General features: G+C 44.6%; 1 protein-coding gene across 3 annotated transcripts in view; it reads right to left on the bottom strand.

Annotated features, from left to right (window-relative positions):
• Window positions 1-22,295, bottom strand: part of LOC140738260 (calcium-binding protein 1-like) — a 116,232-nt gene that overhangs the window by 42,664 nt on the left and 51,273 nt on the right. Inside the window, exons 1-3 of one of the 3 annotated variants that reach the window (XM_073065417.1) lie at window positions 3,245-3,589; window positions 2,943-3,102; window positions 2,088-2,285 (exon numbers count right to left, since the gene is read on the bottom strand). The exons of 1 other annotated variant lie outside the window; for it this stretch is intronic. In XM_073065417.1, the coding sequence (XP_072921518.1) occupies window positions 2,088-2,285; window positions 2,943-2,987 (243 nt within the window). In that variant the 5' untranslated portion in view covers window positions 2,988-3,102; window positions 3,245-3,589. Of the gene's footprint in view, window positions 1-2,083; window positions 2,286-2,942; window positions 3,590-22,295 lie in introns of those variants that run through there. One more of the 3 variants, XM_073065418.1, reaches the window with a different exon arrangement.

Genomic DNA, 22,295 nt, shown 5'->3' with positions numbered 1-22,295 from the left:
CTCACCAAATCTGAGGGTCACACAGTGGCTTCACATTCCACTGAATTGGGGTGGAAGTAAGCCAATCTCGATCCTGAGGCACCAGCAAGAACATCTTTGAGGAAGGTCTCATCATCCATGGTTCCTCAGCAAATTTGGGCTTCCAGTGGGACGAGATTAAAGAGCAGCCACACTGAACCATAGTGCACGATAACACATGGGCAAGGATTTCAAAGATGGGTTGGTGTCAGCATGCTCTTCAGATGCCACATGCAAGTAGGATTTTTTTCATCTTAGTCCATCCTATTGAATAATATAAGGAATGTCTGCCATTGGAGGCAGATTATTCAATGTTCTGCTCATAACTTGACCCTACAATTTTAGTCACACTCAACACTTCGATAAATTCCTTGTTTCATGGAAAGTCTCACTCATCTCCTGCCTTCAGCCACACAATCTTCTGGAAGCTTCACCCACTATATCCAATTCTAAACCACTGTGGGAACCACGTTAATAAAAGTCATTTGAACTCCACCCCCATCATTCGCAAACACCGTAAAGCCATGTCGTAAGCAGCTGTGTGCTACGAAAGTCATTTGTGTCACCTTAGACGAATGCCCTAATAAAAGCACAGGCTTTTCATCAAATAGTACAGCAGAGACAAGACCTTCAGCCCTCCAAATCCCTGCCTGACATGAAGCTGCCTTTTACACTAATCCTAGGCTATTCCCAATCTTACTCTTCCCATCATCCCCATCCATTCACCTGCATTTTAGGGGCCATTTACACTGAACCAAATTGACCTACCAACAGCCTGTCCTTAGAATGTGGGAGGAAACTGGAGGACCAAGATCACGGAGAGAACCTGCGAACACCACACAGATAGTACCAGAGGACAGGATGGAACCTGGGTCACTGGAGCTGTAGACCGCAGGTTAACCAGCTGTTCCACTCTGTCCCTCAGCTGGCTCATCTCCCACAGCAATACAAGTTGATAAAAGTCCTGCTGGATCAGGTTCTCAGTCCCCGCAGTGACCAGTGATAAACAATATGAAGTCTGATTAATTTCCACCTGGAACCTGACTGGGGTATATGAATTGATGGGAGTAGGAGAATTTAGGGTGGGCGATTTATCTTTTACACCCTGTGTGTGGATGGTTGGAATCTGGAATATTCTGCCTGACGGGATGGTGAAGAGAGCTGTTGACGTATTTCGAGGAGCACTCGAAAGGCCATGGTACACCAGGAGACGAACCGGGAGGTGGAAACGATATTAGGCTAGTATTTGACAACGGGGACGGACACGATGGGCATGGTTCCGTGCTCTGTGCGTCTGTGGGGTATTTTTTTTTAACTACATCTTGCCATCAGAGAAAACATGGGTCTCCCAAAATCATTTGGAAAGCTGCACAGGAAGATTGAGTAGGGGATTAAATCTGTGAAGGATCAATAAAGATTAAGCGTGATCCAGAGAAAGTTGGACGCTGCCTCCTTGATCCAGCTTCTTGGAGCTGCGCCTGGAGACAGACCTGCGACCCAGTGACGGGGACAGACCGCGGTCAGCGCTCTGAAAGGCGAAGTGGGATCTTCGCTGGGGACCAGGGTTGAGCGGAGGCAAGGACTGGCGGGGTTACGGCACCATACCGTTTACTACTGTGTCGAGTCGAGGCGCCAAACGCCAATAATGTGCTTTCCTTTTTCACTAAACGAAGCCTGTCGAGTAATTTTGTTCTTGGCTCTCTTTGGGTTACCACTGGTACGGGGGATATGTATTAATTTAAAAAGGAGAGCTCTCTTGATTCCGAGCACGAATAAAAGCGGGGCTGTTGTATACACTAACGTACTGAGTGCAACATTTAATCTCTTCTATATTAAAGGAATTAAGCAGTGTTGAAATTGTAATAAATTTAAAGAAACAAAATGATTTACCTACAAAAATAAGAGTGTTCAATCTACCCGCTGAAAATGAGTTTAGATTTAATGAAACAGCCCAGCTACGAGGAAGGGGTAGGGGGGAGAGTGAAAGGGAAGGGATATGTGACAGGGTCTGAATGCAATGAAGCGAGACCTTCTGATGGATGTGTATATTCCAATTAAGACTTACGTACAGCCTGCCTCTCTGCGAATCCCTTCCTGAGGAAGATACAGGCTGGCCCCAGGAGATTGTGCATGAGCGCGCAGTTGTGTGCCAGGGCGAACAATGGCTCCTGGTAATCGTCGGCTGCAGGGGGCGCCGCCGCTCCATCGGCCACCTTCTCCTCGCTGGTCCTGACTACCTTGTAGCTGCTTCTGTCCTCTTGCCGAATCTTTCGCACCCGAGCACCAGCCAGCACACACACACATATGAAACAGATTAGAACCCAGCGGCCTGGCCATTCATCTCGCTTCAAGAAAATAAACTGATCACTTTGCTTTTTAGAAAGACCCATGCATTTCACACCTCTGCTCTTCAGTCTGGTTAAATTAGGGCGAAAAAGTTCTTGCATGCGAACAAACATTACACTGATTAGGATTTCTTTTTTAAAAAAAACCTCCCTCTTTACTGTTCTATTTCAATATTCGATACACATGCGACGCAACTCCCCGGCAAGGGAGATGCTGTTCAGTGAAGAGAACACGGTGCTGGATATACCTGCCCGGTTTTAATCGCAAGCAAAACAAGGGGGAGACACGACACGTGCACAACACAGGGACGGACTGGTTCAAGACGAGTACAATCACACCACGAAACTAAACAGTACTTGGTAATATGCTATCCTGAATTATTATAAATTTTGTCTTAGACTCCAATGGAGCTCAAAGCTGTTTCCTTGCTCTCGAGCTAGGGGTGGTCTCTGTCGGATATATTGATCCTCACCCCGCGGCCCCATCGACCCCTCGGCCACCCGCGCATTCGGTTGCACACACTAATACACCGCATTTATACATTACAGAAGCAGCGCCTTCTAAACTGTGTCACATACCTTCTGAGACAGATTCCTGAGCGGCGATTTGACACAGTTCCCCATATTTCCTCACATGGGGTAACACCGGCTCTGTTAGTCAGTCCCATCAAACGCAATGTTTATAAAGAAACCAAGCCTTTCTCGAAGTCTTATCCATGGGCTATGAGGTTCTCCGGGGCTGCATGTGGGTTGGAGGCAGGAGATGAAACGTGTAATCCATTGAGGATTAATGCCCCACCAGGCAAACTAATGAATGACTGTGGTGACGGAGGATGGATTTTGAGCGGGATTTAGTGGCTGGGATGAATGACTTTACCTACCAGGCGCGGAATCGAACTCTCGCCCGGTCCTCCTCACACTGATCGGCAATGCGCTCCTACCCGCGCACGGTGCAAACTGCAACTCTTCAAGGCCGGGCTGACTGGACGCCTGTGACGAGGCAGGCAATCGACGCAGCATCGATCAAAGGCAGGACTTGTTTACGGCTGGAAACGCAAACTTTGTGGAAGTTGAGCCGCGCCGCTGTGCCTGGACGTCAAACACTCAGCCCAGATGAGCCGAGGCAGGGAGCGAACACAGGTCACTGTGCGAGATTTACTTCTGTTTGGTATTCCCAGTCAGGCGAGAAAATGAGAAAGGAAATCTTCAGCGCATTAACGACGCGGCACATGATGATCCAAGCAACTCCCGGAGCAACAGGAACACTGCAGTTGTAGGGCTGCTACACCACAGGACGGTCACAACCAACCGCATCGGTCCTCTCCACTGTCAGTCACCTAACTCATTTTTGCTGCGTAATAATGTACAATTCAGCAGGTAGGATACATAGCACAACAACAGAGACACGGAGCTAAAACTGTATAATTTAAAGTGATCTTGAAATAAAATGCACAAATACACCACACAGCGGGAAGGAGGTCCGGGAGATTTTGGTCCCGCTCTACCAGGTTCAGCGACGGTTCCTGCCCCACAACCATCAGCCTCCTCATCATGGATAGCTTCACTCAGCTCAACTCTGAACTGCTCACACTCGCTGTCAAGGGCTGTACAACTCATGTTCCAGTAGCATTTGTTTACGCGTTTCTTTTTTATTTGCACAGTTTGTCATTGACTCTATTGCATTTCTTTGTTCTGCTGTGAATACCCGTAAGAAAACGAATCTCGACACACACCTACTTTGATATTAAATTTACTTTCAACTTTGAACCCCAATCCTTCTGTGAGCCATTTTTCCACATTAGTTGCCACCAAATCCCAAGAACTTTCTACAGGGGCACAATTGAGAGCATCCTGACTGGCTGCATCACTGCCTGGTATGGGAACTGTACCTCCCTCAATCGCAGGTCTCCACAGAGAGTGGTGCGGACAGTCCAGTGCATTTGTAGATGTGAACTTCCCACTATTCAGGACATTTACAAAGACAGGTGTGGAAAAAGGGCCCGAAGGATCATTGGGGACCCGAGTCACCCCAACCACAAACTGTTCCAGCTGCTATGATGCGGGAAACTGTACCTCAGCATAAAAACCAGGACCAACAGACTTCTTCCACCAGGCCGTCAGACTGCTGACACAACTGTATTTCTATGTTATATTGACTACCCTGCTGTACATACTATTTATTATAAATTACTGTAAATTGCACATTGCACATTTAGACGGAAATGTAACAAAGATTTTTACTCCTCATGTATATGAAGGATGTAAGTAATAAAGTCAATTCAATTCAATTCAAACAAAAAACTCTCAGAGCAAACATCAAATTGCAAAAATAGAAATCCAAAATAAAAAAGAAAAATTGCGAGAAATACCGGAAAAACACCAGGTTAGACTGTATCTGTGGAGAAGTAACAGCTGAAGTTTCAGATGGAAGATTCTTCAACAATTCTGATGAAGTGTCTTCAGCTCTCTCCATAGATGCTGCCTGACCTGCCGAGTCTTTCCATCATTTATATTTCCAGTCTCTTAGAAATTCAGTAATGAGAATGAAAATTGAGAATAACTCATGTTCTCAGTTTCTTTTATTTACTTTTTAAAAACTATTCGCACGTTTTGTCTTTTTTTGCACATTGCCAGCCCTTGCTTTTTGTCAGTATGGTTTTTCATCAATTCTATTGTATTTCTTTATTTTCCTGTAAACGCCTGCAAGAAAATGAATCTCAGGGTAGAATATAGTGTTATATTTGTACTTTGATAATCAATTTACTCTGAACTTTGAACATCATGTTCCCCCAACATAGATTGAACGAGTACAGACCAAATTTACAAGGATGTTGCTGGGTCTGGAGGACCTGAGTTATAAGGAAAGATTGAATAGGCTGGGACTTTGCTTCTTAGAATATAGAAGACTGAAGGGAGATTTGATAGAAGCATACAAAATTATGTGGGGTGTAGTTAGGGTAAATGGAAGTTGAGATCGGGTGGGACTATCACCAGACGTCATGGTTTAAGGGTGAAAAATGACCAGTTTAAGGAGAAAATAAGGGGAAACTTCTTCACTCAGAGGATCCTGAGAGTGTGGAATGAGCTGCCAGAACAAGTGGTGCTTATGAGCTCGATTTCAACATTTAAACAAAGATAGTACACAGATAGTAGGGCCGTGGAAAGCTATGGTCCCGGTGCAGGTCAATGGGAATAGGCAGTTTAAATGTTTTCAGCTTCAACTAGATGGGCTAAAGGGCCTGTTTCTGTGCTGTACTTCTCCGTGACTCTTTAACATGTGCTTGGATTAATTCACAATCTCACAGTTTACCTTGGGAGTTTGCCTTAATTTGGATACTTGTTTTGCCTTAAAGAATACCAGGGAGGTCACGGGGTAGACTATAAAAACAGTGTTATCGATGGAGAATCATACAAAATCTTAAAAGCTGGTGGCCCTTCAGCCCCTTATATAGCAGATTGTAAAAATGCTGCTTAGCCTCATTCCAACAGCCAGTTCTGAAACTTGGTTCTTCAGCTCATGATACGTATCCTAGTACTTTTTAAAAGGCGTAACCTCTACCAAGGTTTCAACTATTGAGTTCTTGACCCCTTGATCTCCCTCCCCACAGTAATATCTCCACCATTGAACTAAAGTAATTGGTAGGAAGATTATATGATTTTCCCCCCTGAAATGGTGGCAGAGGTAGAAATTCCATGTGCCTGCAGAATTGTGCTGCGCAGGGGAATGGACCTGATGCTGGAAGGCCGGATTGGCCTGGCTAATCTGCAGCAATCCAAATCAGATAGTTCATCACACAGATAGTTTTTCACACAGAGAGTGGTGAATCTGTGGAATTCTCTGCCACAGGAAACAGTTGAGGCCGGTTCATTGGCTATATTTAAGAGGAAGTTAGATATGGCCCTTGTGGCTAAAGGGATCGGGGGGATGGAGAGAAAGCAGGTACAGGGTTCTGAGTTGGATGATCAACCATGATCATACTGAATGGCGGTGCAGGCTCGAAGGGCCGAATGGCCTATCTCCTGCGCCTATTTTCTATGTTTCTATGTTTCTATCACTGACCTATGATGTGGAATTTGTTGCTTTGCAGCAGTAGTACAGTACCAATATATAAAAATTCATAAATTGCACAAATCAATAAATTGTGGAAAACAGAAAGGAATAATGATGAAGTGTTCATGGACCATACAGAACTCCGATGGTGGAACAGAAGAAGCTGTTTCCTGATTATTGGCTGTGGATCTTCCCTGATGATCCACAAGAAGAGGGCACGCCCCACATGGTGAAGGCCCTGATGGCTGATCAGATCCGACGGGCCGAATTTCCTAAGTCTGCTCCTATGTCTTGTGGTCTTAATGATGGACGCTGCCTTCCTGAGGCACTGCCTCTTGAAACTGTCCTCAATGGTAGGGAGGGCTGTGACCGTGATGGAACTGGCTGAGTTTATAACCCTCATACAATCCTGTGCTTTAGAGCCTTCATACCAGGCTGTGAAACAAGCAATCAGAAATGTTCTCCAATGTACTGTACATCTAGAGAAATTTGTAAGTCTTTGGTGACATACCAAACCACTTGCTAACTACGAATAAAGTTCAATTTCATTAATGTATTGGTAAATGGTTTATTATTGTCACATATACTGAGATACAGTGAAAAGCTTTCTTGTGCTCCATCCATATATATTTTGCCATACATAGTTACAATGAGGTAGTAGAAAGAAATGCAATGTTGCAGTTACAGAGGGAGGTGCTGTGCAGATAGGGAGAGAGGCTGCAAGGGCCACAGCGAGGTATATGGGCAGATTAAGAGTTCATTAGAGCAGGAGAGGTTTGCTCATGTGACTGCTAACAGTGGGATAGAAACTGAGTGGTGTGTTCTCACTGGCTTTTGCATCTTGATGACGGGAGAGGGAAGAAGAGAGAATGATCAGATTGGAAGGTGTCCAGGATTATGTTAGCTGCTTTCCCCAGGCAGCGGAAAATGTCACTGGAGTGAATAGAAGGGAGGCTGGTTTCTGTGATAGGCTGTGTTTAATGTCTTCTGGATTAATTCACAAACAGTATGAATTGGAAAGAGAGAGCAAATTAATTCTTCTTGTGGGTCAACTATATTACAGTCAGAGAAATATCTCAATTAATTAGGCAGCCAAGTGGAATATTACTGAAAGTGTCTCACACAAAATGCTGGATGAACTCAGCAGGGCAGGCAGTGTACTGTATATGGGAAAGCGTAAACAGTTGATGTTTTGGGCTGAGACTCTTCATCAGGACTGGAAAATAAGATGAGGAGTCAGAGCAAGAAGCGGAGGAAGGGGAGGAAGAAGCACAAGGTGCTAGGTGATAGGTGAAACTGGGAGAGGGGAAGGGGCAAAGTAGAGAACTGGGAAGTTGATTAGAGAAGAGGAAATCTGTTAGGAGAGGGTAGAAAACCCTGGAAGAAAGGGAAGAGGAAGGAACACCAGAGGGAAATGATGGGCAGTTAAGGAGATAGGGTGGGAGAAGGAAATGGAAATAGGGGAATGGTGAAGGGAGGGGGGCAATTACCAGGTCCAAGAAATCAATGTCATGCCATCAGGTTGGAGACCACTTTTTAAACTTTTTTTAAATTCTTCTAACTCCTCTTTTAATATTCGTATATCTGTGCACTTGGACTGCAACTGTGACACTGTAATTTCCTTTGGGATCAGTAAAGTATTCATCTATCTATCTAACCAATATGTCAGTCCGTGATCGCCCCTACTGCCACGACGAGGCCACACTCGGGTTGGGGGAGCAACACCTTTTGCTTTGCTGAGTTCCCCCAGAATTTTCCGAGTGTTGCTTTGATTTTCGACATCTCGGCTTTGTGATTACTGAAAGTGTAATTCTTTGATTGTGAGAGAAGAGAAGTGAATGGTCCAGACTTTCACTAATGTTAAAATGAGTACTTCTTCAATTTGGCCCACTGGAGAGGTAATTAAATTTTAAATATCCAAATTAAGTAAGCAGGAGACATTCAAACCTTCCATCATCACCGACAAAATGTGTTCTGAAGAGTAAGAAGAAGGATGGAAGGGAAATTGCATTAGAGTATGTAGCATGTTTCATGACCTTGAGACATCCCAAAGCACTTTACACCCGATAAGGTAGCTTTGAAATGTAGCAAATCCAGCATCTGATTAAAGCCCAATAAGCTTTTACAAAGGGCTCTGAGATAAATGATCGGAGTACTCCCTTGTGGCGTTGCCAGGGGTTTAATGGTCACGATGCCTGGGAGAACAACCTCACTCTAAAGTGTTACAAGGCCCTTTATTTCCACCTGACAGCCTAGCATTTGATCTAAAAGACGGCATCAGCAACGGCAATCCCCCAGCTGAATTTTTTAAGTGTGTCTCTGAATGCCCAGGGACACGTTCATTTCTAAAGTAAGGAATGTGAAAATTAATTCATGCAGGTCCAAAGTAAAAGGGGTATGTAGAATATTCTGAAGCTCAGTTTAACGTAACCAACAATACATGACAAAAAATGTATATCAGATTTATTGTATTGTGTTGAAATATGAAATACAAAACTTGTCAATTTGTTTGATCAAAAATGTATTTGATTTTTATGTCTAGAGATACAGTACAGTAACAGATATTGTCCAATGAGCCTGCGCCACCCATGTGACCAATTAACCTACTAAACCATACATCTTTGGAATGTGGGAGGAAACCAGAGCACCCGGAGGAAACCCGTGCACTCACAAGGAAAATGTACCAACTCCTTATAGTCCGCAGTGGAACTGAACGCTGGCTGCTGGCATTGTAAGTGTTACACTAACCGCTATGCTTCCACGCTGCCCCTAGTAATCTGTTTATTATTTGAAAGTATTATTCTGCATTCCTCCATTATTCTGCAGGAATCATGGAACACTAAGAGTTCAAGAGGGGACCATTCAGCCCCCTGATTCAACTACTGACCAAGATGGAACTCCCAGCCTTACTTGTAAGGTTCACCTTTTTTAGCCGGGCCATTATTACATCTCTGCTCGTGGGAGCTTGCTGTGTGAAAATTGGTTGCTGCATTTCCTACATTGCAACAGTGACAACATCTCAAAAGTACATCAATGGGTAAGAAACACTTTGACATATTGTGAAAAGTGGTAGGAGAGGCTCCTGAGTGCATTTTGGCAATTAAAGGAAGTCACAAAGAATTATTATGGGACATCCTTAGGGGTTTTATTGGAGATAACTAGGAACATGTCAGCATTAGAAGCCCTTAAGTCAATGGGTGGAGTAGGTTTCTGAGAATGTGTCACCAAAAATCATTGCAGGATGTTGCCGGGAAAAGGAAGGCAAGGGTTAATGGTAAACTAACATCAGTGGTGAGGAAGGTGCTCAAGGCATCATTGTAAAGGCTGAGATAACAGGGCACTTAGTAAATGGGATTAGCCAGAATCAGCATGACTTTATGACAGAGAAATCACTCTTGACAAACAGGAATTGCTTTGATGGTATCCTTGGTAGAACAGATAAAAGAGAAAAATTCTACATACTGTAAACACAAGAGATTCTGTAGATACTGGAAACCCAGAGCCTCACACACAAAATGCTGGAGAAACTCAGCAGGTCAGGCAGCATCTATGGAGGGGAATAAACAGTTGATGTTTCCGGCCAAGACCCTTCATTAGGACTGCAGAGGAAGGGGGAGACTCCAGATTAAGGAGGTGGGGATTAAGGAGTACAAGATGGTACTCCTCACATAGATACGAGGGGTGCACCCTTTGAAAATGTTTCACATAAAAATTACAAAAATAAAAGCAAATGGCATTGAGGGAGAGTTACTGGCATGGTTTCACATTTAGTTAACAGACAAGAAACAGAGTTGGGATTAATGCATCCCTTTTGGGATGGTAGACAGTAGTAAGTGGGGTGCTTTTCACTAGATATATATCAAATTACTCGGATGAAAGAAACAAATGTAATATTTCAGAGAGCGCTGAAACACAAGGATGCAGAGTGGCTTCAAGGTGACAAATTGCGAGCAAAAGCTTGGCCACTAAAAAATAATGTGGATGAACGCAGAATTATCGACTTCAGTAAGAAAACCGGAAAGGCAGTGTATTATTAAAATAACGCTGGTTTGGAAAACCTTAATGCGCAAGAGACTTACATCTCCTTGTACAGAAGCACAGATAGCATACAGGCAGCAGCAGTAGGTGGTGAAAGACAAGATGGGACATTGATCTGTGTTGAGTACAGGAGCAGGAATGTTTTGGTATAATTATACAAGCACTGGTGAGAACTGGCTTGAGTATTATATGCAATTTGATCTTCTTGGCCGAAGATAAACCTGCCATAGAGGGACTGCAAGAAAATTAACCAGACTGATTCCTGGAACAGCAGGACTGCTAAAGAAAGAAAGATTAAATTCACCAGGCTTATTTTCACTAGAATTTAGAAGGATGAGAGGGAACCTAATTGAGAATTTTAAAATGATGACAGGGCTCAGTGGACTGGGTTTCGGGAGGATGCTTCCACTGGCTGAGCAGGTCACAGTCTCAAGTTACAGGGCAAGAGACTTGGGACTGAGGTGAGGATAAATTCCTCCTCTCTGAGCGTGACAAACCAGTGGAGTTCATTATTGTGGGGGGGGGGGGGGTGGCTGTAGAAGATTTATTGCTGAATACATTGAAAGAGGCAGACAAATTACTAGAGGCTAAAGGAGTCAACTGCAACATCAGAACCAGGTTTAATATCACTGCTCATGTCGTGAAATTTGTTGTCCTTGCAGCGTCAGAACAATATATTACATAATGATAGAAAAACACATGAACTACAGTATTTTTATATATTAAATAGTTAAATAAAGTAGTGGGGTAGTGTTTGTTGTATTGAGGTATAATCACTCATGATCATACTGTACAGGAAAGCAGGGTTAAGGGACAGAAAGGTCATTCCTTTTTAATTTTTCTATGAATTTATCAGACAGTATTTACAGGGGAAATTCTGTCTAGTTTCTGAATTTCACAGGTATCTACCCTGGTATGGAGACCAATGCACAGGATCAAAAATGCTGCCGGGCCCTGTAGATTTAGCCAGCTCCATCATGGACACTAGCCACACCAGCACCGAGGGCATCTTCAAATGGAGATGCCTCAAGAAGGCGGCATCCATCATTAAGGACCCTCACCATCCTCTTCCCATTACAACATTGGGGGGGAGGTACAGGAGACTGAGGATACACATTCAACATTTTAGGTACAGGTTCTTCCCCTCCACCAGCAGATTTCTGAGCTGTCCATGAACTCACAAACACTACCTCACTATTTTGCCCTCTTCATGCACTATTGTTTATTTTTTAAATATATTTCTTATCGTAACCCATAGAGATTTTTATATGTATTGTACTGGTCTGCTGCCGCAAAGCAGCAAATTCAACGCCACATGCCAGTGATTTTGATAGGCTTCTGATTCTGATAGGATTCAAATTCTGATATGTCGTCGAGTTTCCTTTTTGCAACATGCAATTAGTCTGCCTTTGTTTTAGGTGACTAGTGAATCAAAACATTCAGATGATAGGATGTAACTAAATGACACCACAAAGGCACAGGCAAACCAGAAGCTACACAGCTACAAGCACAAAATACAATTGTCAATAAGTATTTATCAACACCGAAGAGATCTGTGACAAAGGGCGATGTGATGTAAACATAGTTTTGAACAGCTGGACGAAGAGGCAGGAAATTGAATCTGATGGTGTGGAATGAACAGGATGTCTGTTTATCCAGCATTTTAACCCATCCCATTCAACTCCATCACTAGATAGATAGATAGATAGATAGATACTTTATTCATCCCCATGGGGAAATTCAACTTTTTTTCCAATGTCCCATACATTTGTTGTAGCAAAACTAATAACATACAATACTTAACTCAGTAAAAAATATGATATGCATCTAAATCACTATCTCAAAAAGCATTAATAATAGCTTTTAAAAAGTTCTTAAACTTAATGGGAAGTGGCACTGCGAGGATACCCACTGTAAGCACAAGGGACATTCATGAAAAAGTCACCTACTGAAGCATCAAAAGTACTGAGACATAAACTTCATGAAAATAGTAAATGGACATTAGCAGGATAAAGAGTTTAGCTTTATTTGTCACCCATATTGCCGCGGGAATCGAACCCCGATCTTACAGCCCATGTTGTAAAGAAGCACTGTGTGAACTGCAGTGCTATTGTGCCATAGGGGCATTCGGTCACTTCATTCACAGGCCAGGTACAGCTTACCCAAAACTATTCTCGTCCCTTTCGAGGGCTCTCCCATCCTCCTGGGAAAGGGAACTAACCTGCAGAATATCTGCTTTCAGATTGTCCATCCCCAGCAGGCACCAAAGCGACGTCGGTTCCTGAGTCTGAGTCACAGCTCACCCAGTCCCACTCACCATTTATTTATCTCTTGTTGAATTCTTTACTCGATCTCTTAGCCTCAAGAAACAACATGTATTCATCCAACTATTTATTTATTACTCAGTCCAAATAATTATTTCTGATGTATTTAAAGCTCTTAGCTACTTCTGTTGTCAGACCTTGGTTTAGCTAAGTTTACTCTTGCGTGTTATGGTTTTGTGTCTGTAATCAACATTAAATAATCAATTCCTCTCAACTAAAATAGAACATGGATTAAGCATTCTTTCAGGATTGTTTCTAGTCTTTAGTTACACCCATAAATCCCAGATTGAACCGTTCTTTTCTGTTGTATCAGGTAGTTTTTCTCATATTCCCAAGCACCATGCAACAAAAGCCTCACTAGAGCTTTTTTTAATTCAGTTTTGGGATGTGGGTGATGCCAGCAAGACCCACATTTATTGCCTGTCTGTAATTGCTCCGCAGACCCGCCTTCTTGAACCATTGCAATTCTTCTGGTGAAGGTTCTTTCGCAGTGACTTCCGGGAGGTAGTTCCAGGTTTTGGACAGCCACAATAAAGGACCAGCGATATACTTCCAAGTCAGGATGGAGTCCTTCTTGGTGATAACAGTCATGGTTTTGGAGAGGCTGTAGGATAGCCAAGGAATGCAGCTGAAGGACATCTTGTAGATGGTACCAGTAGTGAAAGGAATGAACAATGTGTGTGGTTGACGAGGTGTCAGTCAAGTAGACTTCTTCATGTAGAGGGAGGTGTATCATGGGGCATTGTGGAGGGGGGGGGGTCATTGGAAGTATCTGAGGAAGTGGTAAATGCATTTTTGATAGAGCGAGGTAACGATGGCCTTGAGGAACTGGAAGACTTCAGGGCTGGGGCAGATTGGTCATGATTATTATAGTTCTGCTCCTATTTTCTTGTATTTTCATGCTCTATGACTGCCTTGTATCGAATTCCTTGGGAGTCATTGGCAGTGTATTCAACCAGGCACATGGATGAAACTCCTGATGCCTGCCTGGAAAATTCTGGAAACACCTCTGGATGTCAGAATATTACACACCAAGGGATACCCACCCTCCTAGTTGCTCTTAAAGCCTCAGTATTTACCTTAGAGTTTAGAGTTTGTGTTGAATAGCTTCCTCTCACGTATTAGAGTAGAGATGAGGAGGAATTTCTTTATCTTGGGGGGGGGTGGGTGAGTGATTCTGTGGAATTCATTGCCACAGATGCCAGTGGAGGCCAAGTCATTGGGTAGATTTAAAGCAGAGGTTGACAGGTTCCTGATTAGTGAGGGTGTCCAAAGTTATGGAGAGAAGGCAGCAGAATGGAGGTGAGTGGGATGATATATCAGCCATGATGGAATGCGGAGCAGACACAATGGGCTGAATGGTGCAAAATCTACTCCATGTGCCATTTTATGGTCTCACTGTCTTACTTTGATGGCAGTAAACTGGACACCGCTAACACCATTGAATGTCCAGGATGGGTAGTTAGACCCTCTCTTGTTGGTCATAGCCATTGCCGGGCACTTTGTGGCACAGAGTTACTTATTACCTAAATGTTGTCCAGGTCTAACACATCTAAGCATGTGCTGCTTTATTTACAGATGAGTTCTGAATGGAACATCCCCACTTTTGACCTTAAGATGTAAGGATACTGTCGAGGGAAATGCTTATTGTGATGTCCTTTAATAACCACAACCATCTCCCTTTGAGCGAAATAGAACTCCAGTCACTAGAGGGTTTTCCCTTGACATCACTTGACCTATGGCTCCTCGATGCCACACCTGTGCTTCCATCACTGGCATTCAACTCTTTGGTGCATGTTTGACCTCCGATGTGCAATAATTCCTGAAGATCCTCCACAAGGTGTCACAGTTTCAAGTTCCTGGGCATCAACATCTCAGAGCATCTGTCCTGGGCCCAACTTCTTGATGCAATAACAAAGGAGTCATACCAATAGCGATGCTTCATTAGGAGGTTGAGATTTGGTATGACACCAAAAACATAAACAAATTTACCACGGAGCGCATTCTAACTGGTTGCATCACCACCTGGTGAGATGGTGGGGGGGGGGGCACTGCACAGGATGAGAAAAAGCTGCAGAAGACTGTTGACTCAGTCTGCTCCATCATGAGCACTAGCCTCTCCACCATTGAGGACATCTTCATAAAGCGATGCCCCGCGAAGACAGCATCCATCATGAAGAGCCTTCACCATTCAGGTCATGCCTTCTTCTCTCTTTTTAAATCTTTTTATTAATTTTTTAAACAAACATAAATGAAACATGAATACAAAATGTTTGAGAGTACATAATTAATAATTTAAGTAGACATTCAAATATATAATAATCAATATATATAGCCTCCCAAACTCATGGTATTTATGAACAAAAGAGACAAAAAGAAAAAAAAACAAAAAAAGAGAAAAAAAAACACTAACTAACATGGGCCATTGCATAATGTTAAATACATACAGTAGTGCCAATAACTCCGAACCTCCATCCAAATAATTAAGGATAATCAAAGTGAGGTTTAGGAAAAGACAATTTAACTCATATGAAAATGTTGAATAAATGGTCTCCAAGTTTCTTCAAATTTAACTGAAGGATCAAAAACAACACTTCTAATTTTTTCTAAGCTCAAACAAGAGATAGTTTGAGAAAACCACTGAAATATAGTTGGAGGATTAATTTCTTTCCAATTCAATAAAATAGATCTTCTAGCCATTAATGTAACAAATGCAATCATTCGTCGAGATGAAGAGGACAAACGACTATTATCCACCATTCAGGACATGCCTTCTTCTCATTACTACCATCAGGGAGGGAGTACAGGAGCCTGAAGATGCACAATCAACATTTTAAAAACAACTTCTTCCCCTCAGCCATCAGCTTTCTAAATGGTCCAAGAATCCATGAACACTACCTCACTACTTTGCTCACTCTTTGCACTATTTAGTTATATTTTTACATATTCTCATTGTAACTCACGGTAACTTTTATGCATTATACTGTGGCTGCAAAACGCCAAATTTCACGACATATGTCAGTGTTAATAAATCTGATTCTGAAAACACAAACTGGAAACTGGAAATCGGTTCATACTAAGTGGCAGGCGCAGTGTGATCAGGTAAACTGGGGCTTAAGGAGCTGGAATTTAAAAAGCCAATGTGCTGGGAAGTGGGGAAGGGGAGAAGGCAGTGGGTGAAGTTAGTGAGCACACAGAAAACCAGGCAGTAAATGGAGTGCCTCAGGCGACAGCTTTTAAACAGCCAATAATTTCCACATTTCATTGTCCCATTGCCCTGCAACTGACACCTATAAAGCAAAAGGATCAAAGGGTTAATTTTATTATCAAAGTATATATGCCGACTACAACTCTGAGATTGGTCTTCTCCAGATAGCCAAAAAATTCAGAAAATCATAAGCTGCTGAAAGAAAGCCATCAATTCCCTCGCACGGAAAGAAAACGAAACAAAAACTCACAAGCCCCAAACTCCCTAGCCCCTCCCAAACAGATCACCCAAACCTCCAGCCGCCCATCGGCACCAAGAAAGGATAGGTGAACACAGGAAAAGAAACAGAGAACTGAAAGAGGCCAATATGAACTAAAGTTAGTCTGAACGACAGTCCAATCCATACAGCCATTTTTTCTTCAGCGGTTTGATCAAGTGCGTGGACGTCTGCAAGTGAGACTGGGGGGAAGAATTTAAAAGGAAGTCAGCTTTATAGAGCGAGTGTCGGAGGAGCGGGCAACGGAGCAGAGGGAGTCAGAGTAGGAGGGCTTTGGCTCAATGGGGCTTAGGCGATAATATGTCGAGGTAAGTTACTTGTGAAGGATAGGAACAGGAAGTATGTCTGTGAGGCCAGTGTTCGGGACTGGGTATCAGATGTGGGAGCCTCCCAGCCTCCCGGATGGCCACATCTGCACCGGGTGCGTTGAGCTGCAGCTCCTTAGGAACTGTGTTCGGGAACTGGAGATGCAGCTCGATGACCTTCGTCTGCTCAGGGAAAGTGAGGAGGTGATAGAGAGGAGCTATAGGCAAGTAGTCACATCGGGGCCTCGGAAAACAGTTAAGTGGGTAACAGTCAGGAGAGGGAAAGGCAAGAGTCAGATTCTAGAGAGTACCCCTGTGACTCTCCCCCTTAACAATGTATTCCTGCTTGAGTACTGTTGGGGGAGACCTGGGGGAATCAACAGTGGCCGTGCCTCCAGCACACAGTCTGGTCCTGTGGCTCAGAAGGGTAGGGAAAGGAAGAGGATGGCAGTGGTGATAGGGGACTCTATAGTTAGGGGGTCAGACAGGCGATTCTGTGGATGCAGGGAAGAAACTCGGATGGTAGTTTGCCTCCCAGGTACCAGGGTCTGGGATCTTTCTCACTGCATCCACGATATCCTGAAGTGGGAAGGTGAACAGCCAGAAGTTGTGGTACGTATTGGTACCAACGGCACAGGTAGAAAAAGAGAGGAGGTCCTGAAAACAGACTACATGGAGTTAGGAAGATAGTTGAGGAGCAGGACCTCAAATGTAGTAATCGCAGGAATACTGTATAGTATACAGGAATAGAATGAGGTGGAGGAAAAATGTGTGGATGAGGGATTGGAGCAGGGGCCAGGGATTCAGATTTCTGGATCATTGGGACCTCTTTTTGGGCAGGTGTGACCTGTACAAAAAGGATAGGTTGCGCTTGAAACCAAGGGGGACCAATATCCTGTCAGAGAGGTTTGCTGAGGCTATTGGGGAGAGTTTAATCTAGAATTGCTGGGGGGGTGGGAACCAAACTGAAGAGATGGTGGAAGAAGCCATTGGCTCACAAATTGAGAAAGTTTGTAGACAGTGCGAGAGGGAGGATAGGCAGGTAATAGAGAAGGGACACGCTCAGACTGATGGTTTGAGATGTGTCTATTTTAACGCAAGGAGTATTATGAACAAAGCTGATAAGCTTAGAGTGTGCATCAGTACTTGGAGCTATGATGTGGTGGACATTACAGAGACTTGGATGGTTCAGGGGCAGAAATGGTTACTTCAAGTGGCAGGCTTTAGATGTTTCAGAAAGGACAGGGGACAGGGAGGGAGGCATAAGAGTGGCATTTTTGATCAGAGATAGAGTCCCGGCTGCAGAAAAGGAGGAAGGCATGGAGTTATTGTCTATGAGTCTCTGTGGGTGGAAGTTAGAAACAGGGTCAGTAACTCTACTGGGTGTTTTTATAGACCACCCAATAGTAACAGGGACATCGAGGAGCAGATAGAGAGACAGATTCTGGAAAGGTGTAATAATAACAGGGTTGTCATGGTGGGAGAATTTAATTTCCCCATTATTGATTGGCATCTCCCTAGAGCAGGGGGTTTAGATGGGGTGGAGTTTGTTAGGTGTGCTCAGGAAGGTTTCCTGACACAATATGTAGATAAGCCTACAAGAGGAGAGGCTGTACTTGATCTGGTATTGGGAAATAAATCCGGTCAGGTGTCAGGTCTCTAAGTGGGAGAGCATTTTGGAGAGGGATAGGAACAGACAAGTTAGGAAAGCATTTTATTGGAATAAGGGGAAATATGAAGCTATCAGGCAGGAACTTGGAAGCATAAATTGGGAACAGATGTTCTCAGGGAAATATACGGCAGAAATGTGGCAAATGTTCAGGAGCTATTTGCGTGGTGTTCTGCATAGGTATGTTCCAATGAGACAGGGAAAGGCTGATAGGGTACAGGAACCGTGGTGTACAAAGGCTGTTTAAAATCTAGTCAAGAAGAAAAGCTTATGAAAGGTTCAAAAAACTAGGTAGTGATAGAGATCTAGAAAATTGTAAGGCTAGCAGGAAGGACCTTAAGGATGAAATTTGGAGAGCCAGAAGGGGCCATGAGAAGGCCTTGGCAGACAGGATTAAGGAAAACCCCAAGGCATTCTACAAGTATGTGAAGGGCAAGAGGATAAGACATGAGAGAATAGGACCAATCAAGTGTGACAGTGGAAAAGTGTGTATGGAACTGGAGGAGATAGCAGAGATACTTAATGAATACGTTACTTCAGTATTCACTACAGAAAAGGATCTTGGTGATTGTAGGAATGACTTACAACAGACTGAAAAGCTTGAGCATATAGACATTAAGAAAGAGGATGTGCTGGAGCTTTTGGAAAGCATCAAATTGGATAAGTCACTAGGACTGAATGAGATTTACCTCAGGCTACTGTGGAAAGCGAGAGAGGAGATTATTGAGCCTCTGGCAATGATCTCTGCGTCATCAGTGGGGTTGGGAGAGGTTCCAGAGGATTGGAGGATTGGAGGGCTGCAGATGTTGTTCCCATATTCAAGAAAGGGAGTAGAGATAGTCCAGGAAATTATAGACCAGTGAGTCTTACTTCAGTGATTGGTAAGTGATGCACCATCAATAACTCTTGGAGATGGGAGGCAAACGATAGGCTTTTATTAGCAGCAGAAGTGACCACGACATCTTGGAGACTGAGGGAGGAGCAGTGCCTCCAATCGCCTTTATACAGGGGTCTGTGGGAGGAGCCACAGGAGCAGTCAGCAGAGGGGCGTGTCCAGACAGGTATACACATAGTTTACCACAGTTAGATGATGGAGAAGATCCCAAGAGGCAGGATTTATGAACATTTGGAGAGGCATAATATGATTAGGAATAGTCAGCATGGCTTTGTCAAAGGCAGGTCATGCCTTATGAACCTGATGGAATTTTTTGAGAATGTGACTAAACACATTGATGAAGGAAGAGCAGTAGATGTAGTGTATATGGATTTCAGCAAGGCATCTGATAAGGTACCCCATGCAAGGCTTATTGAGAAAGTAAGGATGCATGGGATCCAAGGGAACATTGCTTTGTGGATCCAGAACTGGTTTGCCCACAGAAGGCAAAGAGTGGTTGTAGACGGCTCATATTCTGCATGGAGGTTGGTGACCAGTGGTGTGCCTCAGTGATCTGTTCTGGCACCCCTTCTGTTTGTGATTTTTATAAATGACCTAGATGAGGAAGTGGAGGGATGGGTTAGTAAATTTGCTGATGACACAAAGGTTAGGGGTGTTGTGGATAGTGTGGAGGGCTGTCAGAAGTTACAATGGGACATCAATAGGATGCAAAACTGGGCTGAGAAGTGGCAGATGGAGTTCAACCCAGACAAGTGTGAAGTAATGGCAGAATATAATATTAATAGTAAGACTCTTGGCAGTGTGTAGGATCAGAGGGATCTTGGGGTCCAATACCATAGGACACTCAAAGCTGCTGCACAGGTTGACTGTGTGGTTAAGAAGGCATACAGTGCATTGACCTTCATCAACTGTGGGATTAAGTTTAAGAGCCCAGAGGTAATGTTGCAGCTATATGGGACCCTGGTCAGACCCCACTTGGAGTACTGTGCTCAATTCTGGTTGTCTCTCTACAGGAAGGATATGGAAACCATAGAAAGGGTGCAGAGGAGATTTACAAGGATATTGCCTGGATTGGGGAGCATGCCTTATGAGAACAGGTTGAGTGAACTTGGCCTTTTCTCCTTGGAGCGTCGGAGGATGAGAGGTGACCTGATAGAGGTGTATAAGTTGATGAGGGGCATTGATGGTGTGGATAGTCAGAAGCGTTTTCCCAGGGCTGAAATGGCTAGCACAAGAGGGCACAGTTTTAAGGTGCTTGGAAGTAGATACAGAGGAGATGTCAGGGGCCTGTGTTTTTTACGCAGAGAGCGGTGAGTGCGTGGAATGGGCTGCTGGCGCTGGTGGTGGAGGCGGATACGATAGGGTCTTTTAGAGACTCCTGGACAGGCACATGGAGCTTAGAAAAATAGAGGCCTATGGGTAACCCTGAGTAATTTCTAAAGTAAGTACATGTTCGGCACAGCATTGTGGGCCACAGGGCCTGTATTGTGCTGTAGGTTTTCTATGTTTTATAAATCTCAGAATTCTGATAACATCTCCGAGAGCATTGGGATCCAGCAGCCCCTCCGAGGGCAGCGACTGAAACCAGCGGCCCCTCCGAGGGCAGCAACACAAATCAGCGGCCCCTCCAAGGGCAGCGACTGAAACCAGCGGCCCCTCCGAGGGCAGCGACTCAAATCAGCGGCCCCTCCGAGGGCAGTGACACGAACCCATTGGTCCCTCCAGTGGCCTCTCCGAGAACCACTCACTCCACTCCGCGTTTGCCTCAGTTTTTCAAACTGGAAAGGTGCAGACTTCAAAGCGCCACGCTGAAGATGAGGACCACTCCAGCCTCTGGCAGCCAATTCAGTATCATTCTCCCTCTCAGCATTCAACACCCACCAATGCCAACCTAAAGGGAGGAACGAGTGAACAGCCACTGTAGTGTAGAGGTTAGTATGGCACTGTTACAGCCCAGGGCGTTCCAGAGTTCAGAGTTCAATGCTGGCACCCTCTGTCAGGAGTTTGTACATTCTCCTCACAAATGACATGGTATCTTCCAGGTGCTCTGGTTTCCTCCCACAGTCCAAGGGTGTACCCGTTAGCAGGCCATTGTAAATTGTCCTGTGTTAGACAGGTGGGTTGCTGGGCCACGAGGCTCGAGGGTCTATTTCACACTGTATCTCTAAATAAATAAATAATCCCAAGCACAACGACTTAAAGTGCCCAGGTGGATTGAACTGTCATTGCCACGAAATGTCCACTCTGCTTTTCTTTCCCCAGATGCTGCCTGGCCTGCTGAGCAATTCCACCGTTTTCTGATTTAATTTCCAAATACCAGTATCTGCAGGAATCTACGTAAATTTCAACCTTGGGTGATGGTCCTCAACAATAGCAGCCCCCCGTCAGACAAGCAGTCACACCATTCACCAGCCTACAGGCTCCCACGTTTGGGATAAGAACACAAGAAATGGAAGCAGGAGTAGGTCATCTGACCCATCGAGCCTGCTGCGCCATTCAATGAGATGGTGGCTGATCTGGCCATGGATTCATCGTGATCTGGCCACGGGCTCATCGTGATCTGGCCACGGGCTCATCGCGATCTGGCCACGGGCTCATCGTGATCTGGCTACTGGCTCATCGTGATCTGGCCACGGGCTCATCGTGATCTGGCCACGGACTCACCGCGATCTTGCCACGGGCTCATCGCGATCTTGCCACGGGCTCATCGTGATCTGGCCACGGGCTCATCGTGATCTGGCCACGGATTCATCGTGATCTGGCTACTGGCTCATCGTGATCTGGCCACGGGCTCATCGTGATCTGGCTACTGGCTCATCGTGATCTGGCTACTGGCTCATCGTGATCTGGCCACGGGCTCATCGTGATCTGGCTACTGGCTCATCGTGATCTGGCCATGAACTCATCGTGATCTGGCCACGGACTCATCGTGATCTGGCCACGGATTCATCGTGATCTGGCTACTGGCTCATCGTGATCTGGCCACGGGCTCATCGTGATCTGGCTACTGGCTCATCGTGATCTGGCCACGGACTCATCGTGATCTTGCCACGGGCTCATCGTGATCTGGCCACGGGCTCATCGTGATCTGGCCACGGGCTCATCGTGATCTGGCTACTGGCTCATCGTGATCTGGCTACTGGCTCATCGTGATCTGGCCACGGG

The sequence above is a fragment of the Hemitrygon akajei genome, chromosome 14 (genome assembly GCF_048418815.1).
Source record: "Hemitrygon akajei chromosome 14, sHemAka1.3, whole genome shotgun sequence".
Classification (NCBI taxonomy): domain Eukaryota; kingdom Metazoa; phylum Chordata; class Chondrichthyes; order Myliobatiformes; family Dasyatidae; genus Hemitrygon; species Hemitrygon akajei.
This window is presented reverse-complemented; position numbering and strand designations above follow the sequence as displayed.